This window comes from Hyperolius riggenbachi, chromosome 12, assembly GCF_040937935.1.
Source record: "Hyperolius riggenbachi isolate aHypRig1 chromosome 12, aHypRig1.pri, whole genome shotgun sequence".
NCBI lineage: Eukaryota > Metazoa > Chordata > Amphibia > Anura > Hyperoliidae > Hyperolius > Hyperolius riggenbachi.
Genome location: NC_090657.1, coordinates 215,891,187 through 215,916,862, shown reverse-complemented (window position 1 = coordinate 215,916,862; position 25,676 = coordinate 215,891,187). Strand labels below are relative to the sequence as shown.

At 45.2% G+C, this 25,676-nt stretch overlaps 1 protein-coding gene across 5 annotated transcripts in view; it reads left to right on the top strand.

Annotated features, from left to right (window-relative positions):
• Window positions 1-25,676, top strand: part of B3GNTL1 (UDP-GlcNAc:betaGal beta-1,3-N-acetylglucosaminyltransferase like 1) — a 928,550-nt gene that overhangs the window by 821,684 nt on the left and 81,190 nt on the right. For all 5 annotated transcript variants that reach the window (XM_068262529.1, XM_068262527.1, XM_068262525.1 and 2 more), the window contains 2 exons: window positions 9,153-9,248; window positions 23,477-23,601. In XM_068262529.1, coding sequence (XP_068118630.1) covers window positions 9,153-9,248; window positions 23,477-23,601 — 221 coding nt within the window. The remainder of the gene's footprint in view (window positions 1-9,152; window positions 9,249-23,476; window positions 23,602-25,676) is intronic.

Genomic DNA, 25,676 nt, shown 5'->3' with positions numbered 1-25,676 from the left:
CTAATATCTTATTTGATACAATACCCTGTGCACTCCAGGGTTAATCACTGCACATCAAGCTCCAGTGGTGCTGTCACAATTGGAATATTATCCTTTTTCTATTGAACAGGAATCACAAGCGTAAAATGTAGGATTTTGCTCGCCAAATCGCGACCGTGAGTTAGTCTAAACCAGGAAAATTAAAGGACACCTAAAATGATAGGGATAGGTACTGGTATATTTATTTAATTGTAAATAACGCTAATTGTCTGGCTGTCCTGCTGATCCTCTGCCTCTAAAGGTTTAGCCATAGACCCTGAACAAGTATGCAGATCAGATGTCTGACTGAAATCCGACTAGATTAGTGCCATGCTTGCTTCAGGTGTGTGCTTCATACACTACTGCAGCCAAAGAGATCAGCAGGACTAGCAGGCAACTGGAAATACATATTATTATTATTATTTAGTATTTATATAGCGCTGACCTCTTCCACAGCGCTGTACAGAGTATATATAGTCTTGTCACTAACTGTCCCTCAGAGGGGCTCACTATCTAGTCCCTACCATAGTCATATGTCTATGTATCGTGTAGTGCATGTATATTTTAGTCTAGGGCCAATTTAGGGGGAAGCCAATTAACCTATCTATATATTTTTGGGATGTGGGAGGAAACCGGGGTGCCTGGAGGAAACTCACGCAGACACGGGGAGAACATACAAACTCCTTGCAGATGTTGGCCTGGCTGGGATTCGAACCGGGGACCCAGCGCTGCAAGGCGAGAGCGCTAACCACTGCGCCACCGTGCTGCACATATGGCAGCCTCCTTATCCCTCTCACTTCAGACATCCTTTAGAAGTGGGTATCCTGTATAATTTACTGCATACTACTTTATGTCACTGCAGGGCCTCTTTAGTGCCCCTGTTGTATGTTGGTAAGTTGTACCATATGGCTCTATTGATAGTAATAAGCTATAAGTGTGTTATAGATCAGAAGTACGCCTGGCTTCTCAGGGACGTAACGTTAGGGTTTGGATTTGTCACCCGGCGACGCTGCTTCTCATTCGTGCGAAATGTATAAATACCTCCTGTTATATGAAGTCAGAATTGTGCTATTCATAGCCAAGCGGCAGTTACTGGCTGCGATAGCCCGAGGGCGCCGCGGTGCCTCAGCGTTGGCACGAGGCTCTCACTACCGGAATGATTTATCTCAGGGCAATGTCACACGGGCGCCTCTGCTGAAACACGCTGCTGTGACACGCACTAATCTATTACATCATTCTGCAGATAGAGACTCCGCCCCGCAGCCACTGACTGTGTCTGGCAACCCTCACTGACAGGGAGACAGAATACCGTTATGTGTCACAATCTATAGGGGAGGGATGAATGAGGACTCCACTCACATAGGAGATACAAGCATTGCTAACAAATGGGTGCTTGTACAATTCAAAATACATACAGATAGGATGTACTTTTGTCCCAAAGTGAAATGCACTTTAATGACTTTTTTTTTAATCTATGTTGCTGTCAGTGCACAAGTAGGTAGTACAGATCTGACAGGTCTTTCCCCTCATGGGGGATTCTCAGGTTTTTAATCTTCTAAAGCTCTTGCTGAATTCAGTTGCATGACTGACAAAACAGTGATAGCGAGTAGGGAGGCGACCAGCATCCTCATGTCCATCCTTTCCAGGGAGTGCTTTTGTAAAGAATAAAGAAAGCAATGGGAATCCCCCATGAGGAAATGGACTAGTCTAAAACCTGTGCTTTTCTGTCAGATTTTTACTATAAACTGTAAGCAGAAGAGAAAGCGAAGCCGGCACCATCAATGTATTTATGCTCTTTTAATCAGGTAAAAACATGCAAACAGCCAATATGCGACGTTTCGAGGAGACACCCTCTTTTTCAAGCTGAACTGTGCATGACCAAACATATAATGGCAAATCAATCCTATTTATACACGACATAGACACATGGCAGCCTATCAGCACTATGCTTACTCATTAGCCAATAAGATCAGGTCCTACCAAGTGGACCTGATGGGGGAACTCAAGGGCTGCCTACCTGATAGGATCATTTGAAAATGGAGTCAAACCGCCTCCCCATCCAAGCCAGTTCCAGGTGGAGGCAACGGCTACTCTTTGCTGGGCAGAGCTATGCGGAAACGCATAGCTCTGCCCAGCAAAGAGTAGCCGTTTGCCTCCACCTGGAACTGGCTTGGATGGGGAGGCGGTTTGACTCCATTTTCAAATGATCCTATCAGGTAGGCAGCCCTTGAGTTCCCCATCAGGTCCACTTGGTAGGACCTGATCTTATTGGCTAATGAGTAAGCATAGTGCTGATAGGCTGCCATGTGTCTATGTCGTGTATAAATAGGATTGATTTGCCATTATATGTTTGGTCATGCACAGTTCAGCTTGAAAAAGAGGGTGTCTCCTCGAAACGTCGCATATTGGCTGTTTGCATGTTTTTACCTGATTAAAAGAGCATAAATACATTGATGGTGCCGGCTTCGCTTTCTCTTCTGCTGTCAAGATTCTGGAGTGTTGCCAGGATAGCCGAGGCACATCGCTGTTTGTACCTAGGGGAGTGCTCCACCATTTCTTCGACAAAAATACTATAAACTGTAAGTGACAGCGACATAGGAAAAACTTAATTTATAGTGCATTTTACTGTGGGAGAAAGGTACGTGTTCTATGCACCGTATGTATACACATATATTTTACAGTATTTTACATTTTTTTTTTGCGATAGTGATCTTTTTTAAACATATCTTTACTTGCACCTGAATGGAAAATGTTTACAAAAGTTACTTACCTTATAAAAGGAAAGCCTCTGGATAGTCCTGAGGCTTCTCCCATCAGCCTCGACTCCAGCGATTACATAATACGACCCTCTAAGCACATCCGACGCGGGCTTGTCACATTTGCTGTCACGGCCCGCTCCCGTGTATGAGCACAGTTGCGCGAGTCCTGTCTGCCCCTGCACAGCAGCACTGAGCCATGCACGCCTTTTTGCTCTGCGTACGAGCGGCTCGGTGCTACTGCCCAGACAAGACTCACACAGGCGCAGTGCCTCGTACACGGCCGAGAATCAGAACAGGGTCTTGCTGAGCAGCCGCAGGGTCCAGGACGACATGGGCATCCTTCGGGCTCATCCAGAGCAGGGGCCTTTTTGGCTGAGAGAGCCATAAACACCACATATTTCAAAATGTAGCCATACAATATGTTTCAAACTGGGACAGTGCGCATGCGCAGCAGAGGGCTCACGTCCCTGTTGCCATGGTGATGTGTATACCGTTGATCCTCTGGGCAGCAGAAGTGTCAGATATGTCTTTAGCTTCATTTGGGTTTCAGCAACATCAGCAATTTCCCTGAGAGCCAGACAGGAGAAATACTGACTAACAGCTTGTACAATTAGCCAGCTGACTTGTGGGTTGATTCACTTTGTAGGACAAGATCCTTACACTTTGGCCCAATTGGCTGCCTGTCAAGTGCGGGGATCTTGTCCTACAAAGTCACTGGACCTGACAGGGCCTAGAGTGGGACAATTGGAGCAGCTGTTAGTTTTGGGGGTAGCGTGAGTTTTGTTAGTAGTGCATGCTACAGCAGTGGCATGCCTACTCTGAAAATTTTACTTGCACTGTCACACTAAGCTGTGCTGCTTGAGCAGTGTAGCTTAGTGAGTCAACACCTACTGATTTGTCTGTGAGCCAGATGGAGCCATCAAAAGAGTCACATCTGGCTCCCGAACCATGGGTTCCCTACCACTGATCCAGAGGTTTCTCTACTAGGGATGATCAATAAGATGCAAATTCTTCAGAAATTATGCAATTTTTATGCAAATGTATGCAGTTTGAAAATGGACCAATCATTTTAAACCCAGGTTTAATTTGATTGGTCCATTTTCAAGCTGCATATATTTGCATAAGAATTTGCATCAACTCGGAATAATCATCCCTATTCTCTACTTTAGTAACTACTTCACTTTTTTCTTCCCTTCTCACAGGTTTACTTTAGCTTCAGGGATTGCCTTTGTAATGATCCTAAAGGTGCCCATACATGGTACAATCAAATAGTTTGATTCTTCCGCTTATTCGACCAAGATGATCAAATAGAGAAGAAATTGAAAACAATCTTTTTTTGATCAATATAAAATGATCGATTATTCAGTTTTTTTTCCTATAAAAATCTGATTAATTTTCAAAGCAATCAACCTGATTTTTCCAAGACATTCAAACGGTATATGGTAGTCTACTTTGTACAGCGCCATGGATTATGTTGGCGCTTTATAAATCAATAATAATAGGTTTGATAAAATAATCTAATAGATCAAAATCTTATAAAAAAATAAATGACAAATTGAATTGTGTATGGCCACATTAAGTAGAGCGTTGCTATAGAACTTCTGGCCGGAGCGTCAGGCTCACTTATCGGCACTGGGGAGAGCTTCAGGCTCACTTATCGGCACGGGGAGATCTTCAGGCTCACTTATCGGCACTGAGGAGATCTTCAGGCTCACTTATCGGCACCGGGGAGATCTTCAGGCTCACTTATCGGCACTGGAGAGATCTTCAAGCTCACTTATCGGCACTGGGGAGATCTTCAGGCTCATTTATCGGCACTGAGGAGATCTTCAGGCTCACTTATCGGCACTGGAGAGATCTTCAAGCTCACCTATCGGCACTGGGGAGATCTTCAGGCTCACTTATCGGCACTGGGGAGATCTTCAGGCTCACTTATCGGCACTGGAGAGATCTTCAGGCTCACTTATCGGCACTGGAGAGATCTTCAGGCTCACTTATCGGCACTGGGGAGATCTTCAGGCTCACTTATCAGCACTGGGGAGATCTTCAGGCTCACTTATGGGCACTGGGGAGATCTTCAGGCTCACTTATTGGCACTGGGGAGATCTTCAGGCTCACTTATCGGCACTGAGGAGATCTTCAGGCTCACTTATCGGCACCGGGGAGATCTTCAGGCTCACTTATCGGCACTGGAGAGATCTTCAAGCTCACTTATCGGCACTGGGGAGATCTTCAGGCTCATTTATCGGCACTGAGGAGATCTTCAGGCTCACTTATCGGCACTGGAGAGATCTTCAAGCTCACCTATCGGCACTGGGGAGATCTTCAGGCTCACTTATCGGCACTGGGGAGATCTTCAGGCTCACTTATCGGCACTGGAGAGATCTTCAGGCTCACTTATCGGCACTGGGGAGATCTTCAGGCTCACTTATCAGCACTGGGGAGATCTTCAGGCTCACTTATGGGCACTGGGGAGATCTTCAGGCTCACTTATTGGCACTGGGGGGATCTTCAGGCTCACTTATGGGCACTGGGGAGATCTTCAGGCTCACTTATGGGCACTGGGGAGATCTTCAGGCTCACTTATCGACACTGGGGAGATCTTCAGGCTCACTTATCGGCACTGGGGAGATCTTCAGGCTCACTTATGGGCACTGGGGAGATCTTCAGGCTCACTTATGGGCACTGGGGAGATCTTCAGGCTCACTTATCGGCACTGGGGAGATCTTCAGGCTCACTTATCGGCACTGGAGAGATCTTCAGGCTCACTTATCGGCACTGGGGAGATCTTCAGGCTCACTTATCGGCACTGGGGAGATCTTGGTAAACCGAAGCCATATTAGCAACAGGCCGCACGGTCGCCTCCGGATCTCGGGTACAATTTGGTTGGCTCCTGTGAAATCATGTTTGAGCATTAGTAGCACCTCGCGGCCATCAGGAGGCTGTTTTCCCAGCAGTGACCTGCAGTGACAGCTTATTTACAGATTCCTCATAGCGGCGTGGTATTTGTCTTACATTGGTGGCGATGTGACATTTCTCAGCCCTCCTGGTGTTGGCAGTGTTGACGTAGAGCCGGAGTTTCCCACGCTCTGTGTGCTGTGAATGGAGAGACTGTACATGACTACGGTATACATGCAATTTATCCTCCGCACCCTCCATGCCTGACACTTCACACCCGGCCTGCTTCCCATTCATTATCAGCCTGATTCCTCCCAGGACAGACTACAGAGATGAGGATCCTCTCCATTCACAATAATACTTGCCGCACATGTGAGCTCACAGCATGGTGTACAGGGAGCAGCGGTAATATGGGTGCCAGAGGGAGCCGCCAGTAATATATCAGTAAAATCACAGATATTCTACTACTGAGCTGTGGTAATTCCAATAGTAAAATATTGGTAATTTTAACTGCTATTTTACTATTGCTAAACCTAACCATATTCTCACCTAATCCTTACCCTCCTGCCTCTGTACCAATCCATTTCCTACGCATTTTGTCTCTGCCTGCCTCTGTACCAATCCATTTCCTACGCATTTTGGCTCTGCCCGCCTCTGTACCAATCCATTTCCCACGCATTTTGCCTCCGCCCGCCTCTGTACCACTCCATTTCCCATGTATTTTGCCTCTGCCCGCCTCTGTACCACTCCAATGCTCCACCTGTTTTGCCTCTGCCCGCCTCTGTACCACTCCATGCTCTGCACATTTTGCTTCTGTCCACCTCTGCACCACTCCAACTGCCCATGCATTTTGCCTCCGCCCAACTCTGTACCACTTCAGTGCACCATGCGTTTTGCCTCCGCCCGCCTTTGTACTACTCCAATGCTCCACCCATTTTGCCTCCAGCCACCTCTGTACCACTCCAATGCTCCACCCATTTTGCCTCCGCCTGCCTCTGTACCACTCCAATGCTCCACCCATTTTGCCTCCGCCCACCTCTGTACCACTCCAATGCTCCACCCATTTTGCCTCCGCCCACCTCTGTACCACTCCAATTCTCCACCCATTCTGCCTCCGCCCGCCTCTGTACCACTCCAATTCTCCACCCATTCTGCCTCTGTACCACTCCATTCTCCACACATTTTTCCTCCGCCCACCTCTGTACCACTCCATTCTCCACATATTTTGTCTCCGCCCACCTCTGTTCCACTCAATTCTCCACGCGTTTTGCCTTTGTCTGCCTCTCTACCACTCCATTCTCCACACATTTTGCCTCCGCCCACCTTTGTACCACTCTATTCTCCACGCGGTTTGCCTCCCCTATCTCTGTATCACTCCATTCTCCACACGGTTTGCCTCCCCTGTCTCTCTACCACTCCATGCTTTTTGAAAGCCAGCACTGTGATTATATTGCAAATACTTTGGAACCCGGGTTCTTTAGTCAGAGTAGGGTCCTATTGGAACTGCATGACTAGGCTTATCATTCTATAATGTGTATTGTGTCCTGAGATTATTACAGTTTGCATTGTATGCATATAATCGTATGTCATTTATGCAGATAGGTGGTTATAAATATGCTATTTATGTGTTTTCAACATATTGTGTATTTTAGTGATATTTTTGGATATGAAATAAAGTATTTTTGGCCTTTTCATTATAAGCTCAGTGGTGCTATCCTTTTCAGGACTTTTTTTGGGGTACTGGTGTTGTGCATATGTTGTTGAGGTTCACTCAGGTGTGCAGATCTACCATCTTATGTAAATTGTATTTTTATTGCTATATAACAAACTGTAGTGAAGGCTTGGAATAAGCTAAAGTTTATATTCGTAGAGGTAAAAACGAGGGTCACAAATTGTATGACTCAAGAAAAGATGACCATTAACCTCTCCCGGACCGACGCAGTACGAATCTACATCCAGCAGGTGGTGCTGTGGCCCTGACTGGACATAGATTCAACATCACAGTAAATCACGCTTCCCCGCCGATCTTGCCGCTCTGCACCCTCCACCATTTGCTTGCTCTGTTGTCTACAAGACAGCAGAGCTCTGTGAGCCGGTCAGGAGCCGCTTTCATTGGCTCCTGGTCCTGCCATCACTGTAAGCCAATCCCATTGGCTTACATTGATTGACAGGATCAGGAGCCAATGAAAGCAGCTTCTGACTGGCGCACAGCGGAGCCTGAGGCGGGGACAGAACTGTGTGACCGATGGGAGTGACGGTTTATTGCGGCAATTCGTTGGTATTCGTCGGTAAGCGCCGTTGTACTGTTCCAGCAGTCTCTGGTTCTTAAAGAGAATCTGTACTCTAAAATTCTTACAATAAAAAGCATACTATTCTATTCATTATGTTCTCCTGGGCCCCTCTGTGCTGTTTCTGCCACTCCCTGCTGCAATCCTGGCTGGTAATTAACAGTTTTAGGCAGTGTTTACAAACAAAAGACTGGCTTCTAACCAGAGTATCATAGGCTGAGAACTAGCTTACTGTGTGACTCATGCAGAGCTTGGAGGGTGTGTGTAAAGCTTCTGCCAATGACAAGCAGTGCTGCACATTCCACACATTCCAGCCTCAGCCCGACAGACGGGACAGAGGAAAGGAGATAAGATTTATTACAGAGACAGTGCAAGTAGGAAAGGCTGCAGTAAGACAGACCACATTAGAACAGTAATAGGAACTTATAGGATAGAAGAAATAAGGCTCAAAAATTTGTGACAGAGTCTCTTTAAAGGGGGCAGAGACTACTGGAATGGAAGTGGTTAAGATGGTCAATTAGTTGAGAAAACTTGACATCCTTGGGTAACATTCTAGACCAAAAGTACCAGGAAAGTGATTGAAGGGATGCAGCTATATACAAATAACAGAGTATTTTGCAAGACTTGTTAAAGTGGACCTGAACTCAGAACTCCTCTCTGCTCTAAAAGATACCCAACAGTATGATAAGCTTTAAATAAAACACACTTCTTTGTTACAGCTAATACAAATCCTGAAATAAATCTGCAGTGTGTCTACTTCCTGATTCATGGAAGCAGACATATTGCGAACAGCCTGCGCTTTTAAATGAGCTTATCTGCCATCTCAGTCATGTGACACAGGGGAGAGATCAGATTACAACTAGTGATTAGACACAAATGAGGGGGAATTAGCCAGGCTAAACTCTCTAATTGCATACAGGGTGCATTTCTCTGTTTTCCTTCTGTCCTGTGCAAGAGTTCAGGTCTACTTCAAGGCCAGTAGAGGCTCTATGTTATTGTTCATCTGAGATATAAGGTGTAACGTTGCTATTATGACTCTGTCCTGTGGATCATTGTTGCCCATGTTGGTAAGAAGCCTTGTGACATTGAATTACCTGTACAGGCTATGTTCTGTCTGTTATTGTTGTGCTTATATTCAGTTCAATGAAGAATGTAAAGAGTTTAACTCTGACATGTCTGTTTTGTTTAGGTGTTTACTTCTCATGGACCGACCGTCATCATGCCCACCTGGTTCTGCTCCAGAGAATGGTTTTGCTACGTCGGGCAGTTTGTAGAAGACGGGCAGGTAGGTTGTGCAGCTCATTGATGGCTTTTGACATAATGGGAAGGTCAATGTCCAGATCCTGCCGTCAGCTATTTCCCTCAGACATAAATTACGGCAGCAGTTGGACCCCAGAGCTAGGCCACTGCTTGCTGCATTGCTGCATACGATGAGGAAGGGAGACTTCCTCATCGTATGCAGCCAGCAGTGGCCTAGCTCTGGGGTCCAACTGCTGCGATAATTTAAGTCTGAGGGAAATAGCTGACGGCAGGATCTGGACAATGACCTTCCCATTATGTCAAGCGTTTCATTACTTCATGTAACTGTTATCGATCACACAGGGCTGTGCTCTCTGACCACAATGCAGTCTGCTGGAGGATCATTCAGGAATGGTCAGTAACTCCATGGGAGAGTATAAAAAAGTCATCCTTCCATGTGGGCGGGGTTTGCTGGTCTTCTGAACGGTTCTGATTACTGAAATGCATCATTTTTATGCTCAGCCTATGAAGGAGGGAGCAGACAGATCCAGCAAGCAGCTGACTAAGGGCTGGTTCAGGCGGACGACAGGGGACGTCATGTGACGCCTAGTTCGGGGGCAGCGGTACGGCGATTGTCGGCTTTGTGTCGCGATCGGCGTTTCTTGTCCCCGCGCGGCGGCTAGCCGGCCCTGGATGCCGCATGCTGTTCCTAGGGCCGGCCAAAACGTCGCATTAAATCGGGATCGGAACGCCACGTTTGCACAATCGACGGTAACCGCGCATTGCTAATCGCTCCCATTCACTTGAATGGGAGCGTTTAGCCAATGAGTCCCGAACGCTTGACGGTAAACGCTGCCAAGCGTCCGAGTGAACCAGCCCTAAAGGAACAGATTTCTGCTAAGAAGTTTAATGCTGGGAACACACAATACAATATCCCATCTGATGGACGAGTGATCGGACGGGAATTTGTACCATGTGTACATGTCCGAACTGCTTCCGATCAATAAAAGAAATAGATTTCCAATGATAACTTTGCAAAATTGATTTCTTACTCGATCGGAAACGGACCGGAAATGTCTGAAATAAACATCCGATTCCCGTCGACCAGATTGGAAATTGCATTGTGTGTTCCCAACATGATATTCCTTCATCGTGTCTTGACAGGTTGAGTCACTGTTGCCAGCCAACAATAAGAAACTGCTGTGACCTCATCACACCAAAATGTGATAAAATGCAGCACAAATAATCACAACACAGTGAAAGACTGATGTACAAAGTTTTTGAACACACCCAGCCAGGCCGTTACCCCTCTTATTGCAATAAACTTTAGTGAATTGTTTGGCTGCGTTCTCATGCGTATGAGATGTCAGTGATGTCACTGGTCTCTAGTGATTGGATAGGCTGCATTCTCATGTAGATGAGGTGTTAGTGATGTCACTGGTCTCTAGTGATTGGATAGGCTGCGTTCTCATGTATATGGGGTGTCAGTGATGTCACTGATCTCTAGTGATTGGATAGGCTGCGTTCTCATGTATATGGGGTGTCAGTGATGTCACTGGTCTCTAGTGATTGGATAGGCTGCGTTCTCATGTATATGGGGTGTCAGTGATGTCACTGATCTCTAGTGATTGGATAGGCTGCATTCTCATGTATATGAAGTGTCAGTGATGTCACTGGTCTCTAGTGATTGGATAGGCTGCGTTCTCATGTATATGAGGTGTCAGTGATGTCACTGGTCTCTAGTGACTGGATAGGCTGCGTTCTCATCAGGGCTGTGTCGGAGTCGTGGAGTCGGAGCAATTTTGGGTGCCTGGAGTCAGTCGGGAAAAAATGCACCGACTCCTAATGAATTTGTAACTGTAATTAAAATAGAAAATATGATGAAATGTTCTATTTCTCAGATAATAGTCATTAAAAATAATGTATATATACAGTATATATACAGTAATAGCTGTGCTCAGTTCACAAAAATGAAATAAACCAATCAAAATTAGTTACTTGTGCTGCTTCAATAAAGCAGTCCCCGTATTTTTAAAGTCAGATATACACCTTTGATTGTGACTGTATATATGATGTGTACACAGGAATCTCTTATGTATACTGAATAACATCTATGCTGTAAGAATAAAGCCTGATGTGTAGCTGTGTCACTAATAGAGATGGTCAATGAGATGGAAATCATTCTGCGTTTGTTCTGATTTATTGCTCATGAAATCAAATAATTTGATATGTTGTTAACATTTGGTTTGGTGACTACAAATTAAAGGGTACCTGAGACGGATGAAAAGTAAAGTTTTATACATATCTGGGACTTCCTCCAGCCCCCTTCAGGCCAATCAGTCCCTCGCTGTCCTCCTCCACCACCTGGATCTTCTGCTATGAGTCCTGGTAATTCAGCCAGTCAGCACAGTCCAGCCACGTGCCGCTCCTATAGCCAGTAGCGTTCTGCACCTGCATAATACTGCTGCGCAGGTGTAGTACGCTCCCGGCGGCGGAGTGTGTGCTTGCGCACTACGCCAGACTGGCTCAAGTACCTGGACTCATAGCAGAAGATCCAGGTGGCGGAGAAGGACAGCGAGGGACTGATTAGCCTGAAGGGGGCTGGAGGAAGTACCAGGTATGTACAAAACTTTAATTTCATCTGTCTCAGGTTTACTTTGTTACACAGTAGTACTATACTCTACATATGCACTCCCCACAGAGCTTCAGGGAATCCACTGAGAATGTTGTGCACATTGAACACAGAGGTGTTGTCTATCACCCATAAACCTGGTTCAGATTGTACATGAAGAATGTGTAATAGAGGAAGAATCTCCTCATTCTCCTGCAGAGTACCTGCACATCACTCTTACATGTACCCACAGTTACATTGCCTAGGGCCTGATAGATGTTCTTTGTTCCGGTTTGTACCTTTTACAAGTACTCTTACCAAGGACTAGTTTTAGTCTAAAGGGAATAAATATAGTAGTCTACATATCCTTCTCACTTCAGTTGTCTTGTAAAATTCCTAAGCGTTGACAGTTAAGAGACAAATTTCACGTTACATACTTTTAATCAACAAAATTGTAATATGCAAATTAGAGGAGTCGGAGTCGGTGGAATTCTAAACTGAGGAGTCTAAGTCGGAGTCGGTGGATTTTTGGACCTACTCCACAGCCCTGGTTCTTATGCGTATAAGGTGTCAGTGATGTCACTGGTCTCTAGTGATTGGATAGGCTGCGTTCTCATGTGTATGAGGTGTCAGGGATGTCACTGGTCTCTAGTGATTGGATAGGCTGCGTTATCATGCGTATGAGGTGTCAGTGATGTCACTGGTCTCTAGTGATTGGATAGGCTGCGTTAACATGCGTATGAGGTGTCAGTGATGTCACTGGTCTCTAGTGATTGGATAGGCTGCATTCTCATGTATATGGGGTGTCAGTGATGTCACTGGTCTCTAGTGATTGGATAGGCTGTGTTCTCTTGTATAAGAGGTGCCAGTGATGTCACTGGTCTCTAGTGATTGGATAGGCTGCGTTCTCATGTGTATGAGGTGTCAGTGATGTCACTGGTCTCTGGTGATTGGATAGGCTGCGTTCTCATGTAAATGAAGGAAAAGCCTAATATCCTCACATGTAAAGTTGCATTTGGGTCCTGTAGACCAGTGTTTCTCAACATTTTATTGGTATGTACCCCTTCTAAAACCCTGTACTCACCAAGTACCCCCTAGCATATTAATCATTATCACAAGTACCCCTTGACAAATATATATTTAATCGTAGTACATGATAATTGGTTCTAAACCATTTCCAAGCAATTACAATTGCTTTTAATTAACTAAAATACTAATTTGGTGTTGTTTAAGTAAGATTTATCATTTTCTAAAACTCTAAATTTGTATTCTTGGTTAATTATATCAAGCCTGAGTACCCCCTGGAACCATCAGAAGTACCCCCAGGGGTACGCGTACCGCACGTTGAGAACCTAGGCTGTAGACCATGTATAACTATATAAGGAAACTCTTGGTAAGATTCTCAGCGTTTCTGCTCCCATCACCCCTGCAGCCTTGTGCTGTATGATGTGGCCTCAGTCTTGCAGCGCTGTGATAAGGACTGTGTGTTGGCGGGCCAGTATCAGCAGGGTATCTTCCAGCTGGCGGGGGGGGGGGGGGGGGATTGTTGGGGTTATGAGCACATATGAGGGGTCAGTTATGAGCACATAACCTTCTTTCAGGGGTCATGTTGTCTGATCGATATCTGTTCTCGCTGTCAGTCTAGAGTGGGAGAATTCATTTCCCACTGTTTACTTTGCATTTTCTTCTGGACAATTAAAGGAATTCGATTTCCCCCACAAGAATAATACAAAAAAAAAAAAAAAAAAGAGGATGCTTTAAACAGGGCTGTGGAGTCTGTAGAAAAATCATTCGACTCCGACTCCGGGTACCCAAAGTAGCTCTGACTCCTCAACTCTGACTCCTTCGTCTAATACTTGCCAGGGCTGTGGATTTGGTACAAAATTATTCCGATTCCCGACTCCTCAGTTTATGAAACCTCCGACTCGGACTCCAGGTACCCAAAATTGCCCTGGCTTTAAAGAGACTCAGAGATGAATAAACATAATAGATTTATACATACCTTGGGCTTCCTCCAGCCCCATCCGCATGGATCGCTCCCACGCTGCCATCCTCAGCCTTCTCTATCGCCGTTACCGGGTCCTGTAACTTCCGTCAGTCAGGGACAGTCAATGCAAGCGCAGTGCACTCCCTCCATACTGCGCAGGCGCATGCATAGGGCGGGCGCTGGAGAGATGGAGGGAGTCACTGCGCATGCGTAAAACTGGCTGCAACTCGCCGAAGTTACGAGACCCAGTACCGGCCGTAGAGAAGGCTGAGGACGGCGGCGTGGGAGCGATCCATGCGGATGGGGCTGGAGGAAGCCCCAGGTATGTATAAATATATTATGTTTATTCATCTCTGAGTCTCTTTAACCTTCCTGGCGGTAAGCCCGAGCTGAGCTCGGGCTATGCCGCGCAGGAAGATATCTCAGCCTGTGGTGGAGCGATTTGCTCCATTTAAAATGCTGTACGCGCAGCTAGCACTTTGCTAGCCGCGCGTACAGCTTGATCGCCGCCGCTCTGCGGCGATCGCCCGTACGCAGCGGCGCAAGAGGGCCCCCCCCACCCGCCAGAGCCCTGCGCTGCCCGGACCAATGAGTTCCGGGCAGCGCTATGGGCTGGATCGGAGGTGTCTGACGTCAGGACGTCGGCTGACGTCCATGACGTCATTCCGATCGTCGCCATGGCGACAGGAGAAGCCAAACAGGGGAGCGCGTTATATACGCGTTCCCCTGTTTGCTATTGATGCCGGCGACGATCGCACTAGAGGGACACATGCGCCCTCTAGTGGTGTTTCATGTAGCTACCACTCTGGTAGCTTTACATGAAACACAAAAAAAAAAATAAAAAAAAAAAGGATTTTTGCCATTTTGGCAAAAAAAATTAACCGCCAGGAGGGTTAAACCAATCCTGAAGGGAGCTAAAAAAAAACCCCAAAGTTAGATACTTTGGTAGTGGGAAGGCTGTGGATGGTGCAAATGCTTTGCAGTTCCATCTACAGCCCTCTATAGTCTATACCTATGCAGCACAGCAGGTCAAATAGATATCTCCCATCTGGAGGAGGTAACACCCGCATGTGCTCTTCCCTCTCCTGGGCATGCTCGGACTGCTCTCGCACATGCCCGGAGGCTTTGCCCCCTCAGCCATTAGCATTGAGAGAAGATAAAGAGGCACCCCGTGCTGGTACAGTGGGGTGTAAGACAATCTCCGAGGGCTAGTTCTTTCTATGAGCACTTAGATATATTTTTTTTAGCGCCAGTGTTGCGCTTGGATACGCAATTTTGTGAGCGCTGTTTGTTACAAAGTACATTATACATATTTAGTTCGTGGTCGAAAAGTTCACTTCCTGATTGTGTGCAGAAAAAAAACGCAAATCTCCAAAAGCGCTTATAATAATCGCAGATTGCTCCAAAAATGCCTGGAAAATCGCCTTAAAAAGCACTCACAAAAGTGCTTGCAATAGTACTTGCGATTTATAATGTGAATAAAGCCTTTTGAATTATCTGGAGGCCTGTGGCTGCCCAGATAATAATCTAATTTAGGGTTCTTTTTTTTTTTTTCTTCTTTAAATTCAGGTTTGCTCTAAAGAGGTCCGAAAGCCAGCATTTATACTTTGCTCTAAAAGATTCCTCACAGTTTAAAAGCTACTATCCCAGAATTTTTTTTTTAGCAGAACATCACTGAAATGGTTAAATAAAACACTTTATCCTGTCATTCAGCTTCAAATACGCATTCAAACTGGAGATAACAGTATCTTTGTTTGCATTCCAATGTTGATACATGTGTGTAAACACAGTGGCCACAATCCACGGAGCATTATCAAACGCTTATCAAACACTTTATCAAACGTTTGATAATTTACCTCATGGGTAAAATCTCATTTTAAAGTCACTAAGATGTTATATATTTATATATTTGTTGAACGTTTTATCGGTAAAACATTCGATAAATATATAACACCTTAGTAAATTCAAAATTAGATTTTACCCATGAGGTAAATTATCAAACGTTTGATAAAGTGTTTGATAAACGTTTGATAATGCTCCGTGAATTGAGGCCAGTGTAACAAGTTAAAAGGAGCTCTCTGTGAAGCTATCTGTGCTTCAAACACACAAACAGCTCAGAACAGCTAATTAGAAGATGTTAATATATAGTAAAAAGTAGTTTGAATTACATGCAATGGCAGGTTTCAGGGCAAGATAAACTACACTTTGGAAACTTGTAATTTGTGAACAGACAATATTACTTGTGCACAAAAGAAAATATAACTGTGTGATTAATAAAAAGTAGGAAAACACATTTTTATTGACTGTTATGTCAGAGTTTCAGACCACTTTAAGATAAGCTCCGCGCTGAATTGCGGATGCGTAAATTAGTGCATTTAATTTGTAGTCTCCTCTACTGTAATTAATGTGGAAAATCCCTAAAAGTTTAACTGAAAAAAATCCTATGACCTGTGTAAGCAGACGCTGTGTATTGTGGTTAGGCGTGTCCTGTGACGTCCATCCTTCACTAGCGCCGGCGCTGCTATGCTAATTAACATAGTAGCAGCTGTGTTAGGGAATTATCGCGGTCGCGCTACCAGGAAGTCACGCTGCAGATAGAAGGAATGTGCGTAAGTTAAGAGCGCATGCTGCGCTGCCAGGCTAATATTGAGGTGCGCTGTTTGTGTGCGGTAGGCTTTATAAATCAGCCCCAATGACTGAACATTACATCAGAGTGACACAGATAATACATTTGTGGCACCATGGCGCTGTACAAAGTAAAAAACAAACAGTGATACATACGACAGACATTCACACATATTTTTTGTTAGCGACAAAGATTTCACAGTGACTAACATAAGGGTCCTTATTTAATTCACCTTTTCTCCTGAGTTTTCTCCTAGGAGATAATTGTTCTTCTTCTGTTTAAAATATCTTTTCAGCACTCTGCCAACTGAGAAAGTGCTAAAAAGTAGATGAAAAAAGTGCTGCCAAAGTATTGTCTTTCTTGCTGGTGGCTTAAAGAGAACCAGAGATTAAGCACCCTCTTGTATTTTACCTTATAAATCAGTGGGAACATGACAGTAAACACTTAATCTGCTCTTTGTTTCATTGTTCTCTTTTTAATCTGACTGTTATCACCTCTGATAAGAATCCCCGACTGAGCATTCAGTCTGACTTTGCTACGGAAAGATTATAGCTGAGTCTGTCTTCTCTGGTGTCTTTTCAAGCCCAAGCCTGCCCCCTTGTGGCTCTGCTATAATGACTCAGCTATAAATTATTCCCTGCAAAGCCAGACTAAATGCTCAGTACGGGATTCTTATCACAGCTGATGAGCATGGTAAGTGTTTTCTCTAATGTTCTTACTGATATATATGGTAAAATACATGAGGGTGCTAGATCTCTGGTTCCTTTTAAAAGGCATTTTATTGATATGGTGTGAAAATATCACCTAGGAGACATAGTAAACATAAAGCAAATTACAAGCAAGCCGAGTGGTGTGATCGCACACACGCGGAATCGTTCCTCAATGGGTGCTGGATGCCAGGATGGAGCCCAGTGCTACCAGCGACCCTGCAGGGCCTCAGTGCAGACCGACATATTGCAGCAAGACAGACCCTGGGGTCTGTAAATTAAAGTGTACCCACGGTGACATGTGACATAAGATAAACATGTGCATGTACAGTGGCAAGCATACAAGTTATTAGGGTGTATTCCTTTTTTCTTCTTTTACTGCCTGAAAGAGTTAAACTTCAGGTATGCAAGTGACAGCTTCTGTCACGTACCTTGTGGTAAACATCACTCATAAGCAAATTGTAGCGACAAAAGTTTTCCTGGCAGAATACAACTTCTGAGGGCAGGGCGAGATAGAAATGGTCAATAGTTGATGTATTTACATTTAGGTACTCTTAATAGGCTGCCACTGAGCAGAGATAACAAAATGTACAGTCTACTTTGTAAATGTTTAAATATAAAATAAAATCATGGGATATCTTAAAAAAAAAGGTCATATTTAATATTAAATACAATTATCTTATCAGTTTTATTTCACTTTAAAAAATTGACTGTCTTACACCATTCAGGCAGGGGACACACTTGCACAGGGCCATTTTCCCCTACGAGTGCCAGATTTCCATCGGGTTTTGCGTTCACGGTTAACCACCCTGGCGTTCTATTGAGATCGCCAGGGCGGCTGCGGGAGGGTTTTTTTTTATTAAAAAAAAACTATTTCATGCAGCCAACTGAAAGTTGGCTGCATGAAAGCCCACTAGAGGGCGCTCCGGAGGCGTTCTTCCGATCGCCTCCGGCAAGCATAAGTTACAAGGAAGGCTGCAATGAGCAGCCTTCCTTGTTTGGCTTTCCTCGTCGCCATGGCGACGAGCGGAGTGACGTCATGGACGTCAGCCGACGTCCTGACGTCAGCCGCCTCCGATCCAGCACTTAGCGCTGGCCGGAACTATTTGTCAAATAGCGTCTTGCTATTTGTTCCGGCTGCGCAGGGCCCGGGCGGCTGGGGGAACCCTCGATCAGGCAGCACACGCGGCTGGCAAAGTGCCGGCTGCGTGTGCTGCTTTTTATTTGAACAAAATCGGCCCAGCAGGGCCTGAGCGGCACCCTCTGGCGGTAATGGACGAGCTGAGCTCGTCCATACCGCTGAGGTGGTTAACACAAATCGTTACCGCATTTTCGCATTTTCTCCAGCATATACTGTATGCCAATGCATGCGTCTTGCTGGAAAAAGCGGAAAACTGCGTGGTTTAAAAACGCATGGAAATACATAAACGCAAAACACGAACGGTCATGGCAAACGTTTCCTGTGCGAGGCTACTGACTTCAATAGCCGGTAGAATTGTGCACGTTTTACCATCCGTGGCAAAAAACGCACAAATGCGTCTAGTGTGTTCTCTGACCCAAGGTTCATAAAAATTAATCAAAGAAATCAGCCACACCTAATTGACTCGAGGTGGTTGCTCATGTTATTTTTTTTTATGTCGTTTTTTGTCAAGGTGGCCATACATGGTACAATTCATTTTTTTTTCGATTAGATAATTTAGTTCAATTATTCCGTTAGATCGAATATAAAGATTTTTCCAGCATGTCCGATCTGATTTTTCTCGAAAAAACGGGATAATCGTTCTAATTTCTTGATCGAAAAAAAAAATATTTTCAACTTTCATTCGATTCGATCATTTAGATCAAATAAACGGGATAATCGAACGTTTTTATTGTACCATGTGTGGCCACCATCAATGTGATGAAACTGTCAGGTTTAATTCAGCCTGGATAAATTATATCGATCTGAATTTTCCAAACATATCTAAACTTAAAGAGACTCCGTAACAAAAATTGCATCCTGTTTTTTATCATCCTACAAGTTCCAAAAGCTATTCTAATGTGTTCTGGCTTACTGCAGCATGTTCTACTATCACCATCTCTGTAATAAATCAACTTATCTCTCTCTTGTCAGACTTGTCAGCCTGTGTCTGGAAGGGTGCCAAGTTCTTCAGTGTTGTGGTTCTGTGATGCATCTCCCCCCTCCAGCCCCCTCTCTGCACACTGCCTGTGTATTATTTAGATTAGGGCAGCTTCTCTCTTCTCTCTTATCTTTTACAAGCTGGATAAATCGTCCTCTGAGCTGGCTGGGCTTTCACATACTGAGGAATTACATACAGGCAGAGCTGTCTGCACTCTGCAGGAAGAAACAGCCTGACACTTCAGTGGAAGATAGCTGCAAGGGGAAAGAAACACACAAATGATCTCTTGAGATTCAAAAGGATGGGTGTATACAGCCTGCTTGTGTATGAATGTATTTTCTAAGTGTGGACATACTGTACATCAACCTACTTCCTGTTTTGGTGGCTATTTTGTTTGTTTATAAACAAACTTATTAAAACTGTTTTTAACCACTTTTAATGCGGCGAGGAGCGGCGAAATTGTGACAGAGGGTAATAGGAGATGTCCCCTAACGCACTGGTATGTTTACTTTTGTGCGATTTTAACAATACAGATTCTCTTTAAAGCAATTAAAATAACAAAAAAAAATCAGGCTAATCAATCAGATTGAATTGAACAACGGATTATTATTATTATTATTGATTTATAAAGCGCCAACATGTTCCGCTGCGCTGTACAAAGTAAGAAACAAACATGGGATACATAATACAGACAATGGTGTACACCAATATACAAGATACATAATTAGTGACAAAACACAAAAATGATACAAAATACAGAATAGAAAATACAGAATTGGTAAAGACAGTGATAAAAGTAACACGATTAATAAAATGTATAATGATTTCCAAGACAAAAAAGGGGGAGAGATCAATTTCGTTTAAATTGCGGTAAAATCAAACTAAAAAAATTGTGGCATGTGTGGCCTTTATATGGCTGTAAGAAGGAAATTCAATTCGATTTCTTGATTTAATAAAACAAACACACAAAAAAACACTTTAGATTTTTCTGTACAGCCAATTGTTTTCATCAAATTGCGGTAAAGTCAAGAAACCGAGAAATTCCATCAGGTTTCTTGCACAAATGAAGATAAAAACATTGGATTTTTCTGTACAAATGGTTTTTACGGAATTTCTGTAACCTCAAATCTTTTAGTTGTATAGTGTGTGGCCATTTACACACACGACATGAGGCTGTGACCCGTCTGAGCTCCACCGCCGAACAGGGATCAGGTGTGTACAGGAAGTGTGACATGGGCAGTGGTTAACGCTTTCGCCTTGCAGCGCTGGGTCCTCGGTCTGAATCCCAGCCAGGGCACTATCTGCACAGAGTTTGTATGTTCTCCCCGTGTCGGCATGGGTTTCCCCTGGACACTCCAATTTCCTCCCACATCCCAAAAACACCGTTAAGTTAATTGGCTTCCCCTAAATTGTCCCTAGACTACAATATACATACATAGACATATGACTATGGCAGGGACTAGATTGTGAGTCCCTCTGAGGGACAGTTAGTGACAAGACAATATACTCTGTACAGATGTTGGTGCTATATAAATAATAATAATAATAGTCTCTCGGATGTGGTCTCCTGGGAGATGGGGGGACATAGGTGGGTGTCGCCTCTGGTTTGGCAGCAGTGTGTGAAATGTCATTTGTTTATGGGTAGTGGGTGGATGTAAGATATACAGGAACGGTTTACAAACTGACAGAGGTGATTCCCACACAGGAGACCCCAGTCCGCCCACACATCTCCCATCCTATCAGATCTCTCCAGCAGGGGGCACCGTTTCTGCTGATGTCCAGTATTTCATGTCTGATGTTACAGATTTAGAGCTCTTTTGTACTAGCTGCGATGCGGATTGCAGCTGTTTTGGCAGTTGCAATGAGCACTGCGATAACATGTAAATCACGGTGCCTATTTTCAGTACCGCAATTTATTTGTTTTACATGAACATAATCGGCAGCTTTTACGAATCTCTGAATCATGGCAAATGGAAAGAGCAGCTAATAGTTCTGTATTGTAAACCTTCAAATAACATAATTTTACAGGGAGTATGTAAACTGTACATCATTGTCTGTCCCCGGAGAGGTTCCTGATCTAATGCATACCTCCCAACTGTCCTGATTTGGTCGGGACTGTCCCGGGGTGGTATGGTTCTATCCTGTGCCTCACCAGCTCAGAATATATATATATATATATATATATATATATATATATATATATATATATATATATATATATATATATATACATGTCATATCAGTGCTGCTCAGTTCGGCACAGAGAGAGCCGAATGAAGGCTCTCACCGCTGCCGCTAAACTCCGAAGTGGCATTAAGCACTATTCCCCCTCCGAGTTGTCGCAACTCGGAGGGAGATGTAATTCGGGGTTGCTGCTATGGGGCGCCCAGTTTCAGCGCTCGGCTCTCAGAGCTGTGCGCCAAAATCAGTTGATTCGGTGTGTGTGTGTGTGCGTGCGTGCGTGCGTATTTTTTTTCTGAAGAGGTGCATTTAAAGTGGACCTGAACTCTTGCACTGGACTGAAGAAATACTTTTTAATTTTTTTTTAATTTATTGTAATTATAAAGCGCCAACATATTACGCAGCGCTGGACATTAGTTTAGGTTACAGACAATATTTAGGGGTGACATACAGCAAAATGACAATACAGGATTACAAGAAAGACCAGATCACACAGCACAGTGTGAACAATGTAATGCTTAGTCAGTCACTGGATGGGAACATGGAGATTAGGCAAGTTAGGTTCACTCAGATGCATAGCATGGGTGCCCAGTAATGGAGTTGCATGATCAGGTAGGACACAAAAGGAGGAGGACCCTGCCCAAAGGCTTACAAGCCCCCTAGTGGCCAGACCGCACAATGCCTTCCAATCGGTTTCAGCACACAGACCATGCAATCTGTGGTCGCAATCGGTGCGCAGAAACCGCTGGGATTTAGGCAGCAGACCGACTAGAAGGGAGCCCGTGAGTTACGGTAATACAAATTATACACTATTTCAGGGTATAACTGCCACCACCTCTGTTACCATGGGACAGAGGAGCCCACTGACTGGCTGACTCTAGACCTGCAAATAGAAAACCGTTAAACACACTCTATTTTATCATGCTATCAACAATAGTAGCGACTCTTCAGAAGCCAGAGTTCAGTTTTGTGTTGCTGAATAATAGGTGTAGCCGAACAAATAAATGACGTTAGTGTCGTTTATTATAAAAGCAATATAAATAATTAAAATATAGATAGAGAAATGCACCCTGCACACGTTGTAATATGAGCTCTCCCCTGTGTCACATGACTGCCTATGGCAGAGATGGCAGATAAGACCATTTGAAAGCACAGGAGGTTAACAAAATGTCGGCTTCCATGAATCAGGAAGTAGAAACAGTGCAGATTTATTTTAGGATTTGTGTCATTTGTAACAAAGAAATGTTTTTTTTGTTTACAGGTTATTATGCTGTTGCATATCTTTTAGAGCAGAGAGGAGGTTCTGAGTTCAGGTCCACTTTAAAGAGACTCACAGCTGAGTCTTCCTTGCTCTGTTTTTACTTCCCCGGGGCTTCCTCCAGCCCCATAAGCATGGATGTGTCCCTTGCCGTCCTCCTCAGCGCCTTCGTTCAGCCACATTCTTCCCCAGTAATCGGCTCAGCGGCGGACCTTCTGCGCAAGCGCAGGCGGCCTCGACTGACGTCACTCAGTCAGACTTAGTCCGATTGAGCCGCATACTGGGAGTTGATTGTGGCTGAACGGAGGACTGCGGGAGGACGGCAAGGGACTCAGCCATGCTTATGGGGCTGGAGGAAGCCCCAGGTAAATAAAAACAGCAGGATGACTCATCTCTGAGTCTCTCTAAGGATTTAGGTTACATGGCTGAGAGCATGGTGGACAAGGTGTGTGAGAGAGTTCCAGAGGAGGAGTGAAGCTTGTGAAAAGCCCTGGATGTGAGAGCAAGGGGAGGTGCTCAGAATGGAGGATGGATTGGAAGGTTACTAGTGAAGAGCATACATTTTTGGGATTCTTGTTATCTGCAAGCTAGCGAGGCAGTGTATGGAGTTTGTGCATTTGTATGAGAAGGTTAGGAGAATGAACAGGACCCCTGGATGTCAATGTTAACAGACATTACAGAGTTACACACAGCGATACGATGGCTCACATTGATCCTAATGACATTTATAACAGACGACAGATTCAAGTTATGTTATGGCATCTTATATTCTTTGTTTTCTCAGGGGACTCCGGAAGACCTGCTGTTCTTCTACGAGCACCTCCGGAAGGGTGGCGGAGTCCATCGTGTGGATGAATGTCTCCTGCAGTACCGCTACCACCAGCACGCCGCCACACACTCCATATCCGAGTGAGTTCTGCCGCCATTCTGCCATCCTGACTTCTGTGTACAGAGTAACCAAAACTGGTGCAAGAAAATTGCAGCAAGTGTTTACAATGGTAATTGGTCAGGTAGCAGCTCCTAAAGTGGACCTGTACTCCTGCACAGGACAGAAGGAAAAGATAGGGAAATGCACCCTGTATGCATTTAGCGAGTTTAGCCTGTCTGCTATCCCCCCTCATCTGTAACCACAACTGTAATTACATCTCTTCCCCCCACCCCCCTCCTTCTACCAGAAAGCAGCATGAGGGGCCCTGGGGAAAAACCGTTAAGTTGGGTGGACTCCTTGGTGGGGGCCTTACAGTCTCTGGGGCCCTGGGGAATTGCCCCCTCTGACTCGATTCTAGCTCCAGCCTTGCATCTAGAGGGCAAAGATACTAAACCTTATGTGTCAATGTGTCCAGGAGCGCCTTGTAGATGTTCTCTCCCAAATATTGTGTCCCCCATGGGTCCAGCCCCCCCCTATGTGTCCCCTTCTGTTCCCCCATGTGTCCTGCCTCCCCCATTCTGTCCCCCATGTCTCCCCTTCTGCCCCCCATGTGTCCTCCTTTCCCCCTGAATAATGTAAAGCAGCAGCAGCACTGTTCCCCTAGTGCTGGCTTCTGCTGATCGCATCATCCCTGACATCATGGCATGTCGGCGGTTTGTATCGAGTGGTGTTCTTAAGTCGGGGACTCCCTGTATTTGGCATGTAAGACACACTAACTTTTTCTCACCGTATTTTTCCCCGTAAAAAGTGTGTCTTCTACAGAGCCGGGACAAGGTCCTCCAGCACCCAAAATTGAGACACCAAAGTGCCCCCCCCCCCCACCACCCCAGCAGTCACACACTGATTGTTATTTGACCAAGAGGCTCCCAAGGGCCCCTAACCACCTCCAACACCGTAGGCTGGTTTCACACTGGAAACCAGCGTCAGTGATGCGGTGCGTCGTGCCCGACGCACTGCACCGCCAAAAACAGGGTTCCTTGTCTGGCCACCAGCCAAGCAGTAAGTGACGCGCGAGGCGCCCGCTGGCCGTCACTTCCTGCTTCGGGTATGAGGAAGTGCACATGAATGTATTGTTAATATGCGCATGCGCATTGCAACGTTGTATCTGTGTTTTTTTTAAAGATCTACGCATCACCATAGACTAACCTGACTTATGGGCTGACTCACCTCGCTGCAGAATCCATGCGTTAGCGTAGTTCTGGCTCTGCGTTGTGGTGAAAACATCACTCCCATCGCGCCGTAACGTCGCAGTATGAAAGTCTCCATAGACTTTGATTGCACGGTGGTGGGGTGCAGTAAAAATACCTCAGTGTGAAAGGGCCTTATTCACTAATTATCTGGGTTGCAGTCACTGCCATGTATCACCTTGTCTTATTTTTCTCGTGTGCCCCTCCTACACTGCGCCCTGAGGCTGGAGCCTCTCCTGCCTCTGCCTCGGCCCGGACCTGGTTTTACATGCCAAAAAAATACGCTACATGTTTATTATATTGTATGTATGTTTGTTATTGATGAGGATTTATATAGCATTATCAGTTTCCATGGGGCTTTACAATGGAAGAAACATACTTAATCTGCAGACGTTGCTATACATGACAATACATAACATAGACGTATGTAATAGAAGTGGTAGAGAGTACACTTGCTGTCAGCGGGAGGAGGACAGCAGCCCACCCTCACACAGCACAGACCGCCAGCGTTCACAGTTCCGGTCAGAGGCGTGCAGCACACTTTACACCTTCTGTAAGCGCCTCGTCCTGCAGCCCCATCTGTGCCGGCATCACATGAGACACTCGGCGAGTGCCAAACACAACATCCTGCAGCCGGCAGAGAGACCGAGGACTGACGTGTTTTCCTTAGCTGTGTCCTTCCATACTCCAGAGGTGCGAGCGCTGCGCTCCAGGCCTCCGCTATTATAGTGTGATCAGGATTTGTACCGCTCTGGGCCTCACTACCAGCACTGCTTCCTGATTCACACTGTGTGCGTCCCTGTGATGCTGCACATAGTGTGCGATCCCTGCATGGCTGGCTTCCCACACCTTTGTGATGTAACATGACT